This window comes from Eimeria mitis, genomic scaffold (genome assembly GCF_000499745.2).
Source record: "Eimeria mitis Houghton genomic scaffold, Emh_scaff126, whole genome shotgun sequence".
Lineage (NCBI taxonomy): Eukaryota > Apicomplexa > Conoidasida > Eucoccidiorida > Eimeriidae > Eimeria > Eimeria mitis.
Window position 1 is genome coordinate 8,733 of NW_013568477.1, and position 271 is coordinate 9,003.

A 271-nucleotide genomic window follows, 5' to 3' on the forward strand; every position below is an offset into this window, starting at 1 on the left:
GCTGCAACGCGAGCAGAGAGACAGCAGCAAAATATCTCTTATTGTGTATAAGAGTCTACACTCCTCGTCCGGCTCCTCCTGCTGCTGCTCCTGCTGCTCCTGCTGCTGCTGCTGCTGCTGCTGCTGCTGCTGCTGCTGGTCCATCTCAGCTAACATCTCCGCCTCCTCCAACAACGCGCGGCGCCGCTCCTCTCCGTCCTCCCTGCAGCAGCAACAGCAGCAGCAGCAGCAACAGCAGCAGCAGCAGCAGCAGCAGCAACAGCAGCAGCAG

At 60.5% G+C, this 271-nt stretch overlaps 1 protein-coding gene across 1 annotated transcript in view; it reads right to left on the bottom strand.

The window, feature by feature from the left end:
* EMH_0089230 (uncharacterized protein) overlaps positions 1–271 on the bottom strand; it is a gene marked incomplete at both ends in the record, with an annotated part of 6,121 nt that overhangs the window by 2,156 nt on the left and 3,694 nt on the right. The window contains one exon of the mRNA XM_013494713.1: positions 62–202. Within this exon, the coding sequence (XP_013350167.1) occupies positions 62–202 (141 nt within the window). The remainder of the gene's footprint in view (positions 1–61; positions 203–271) is intronic.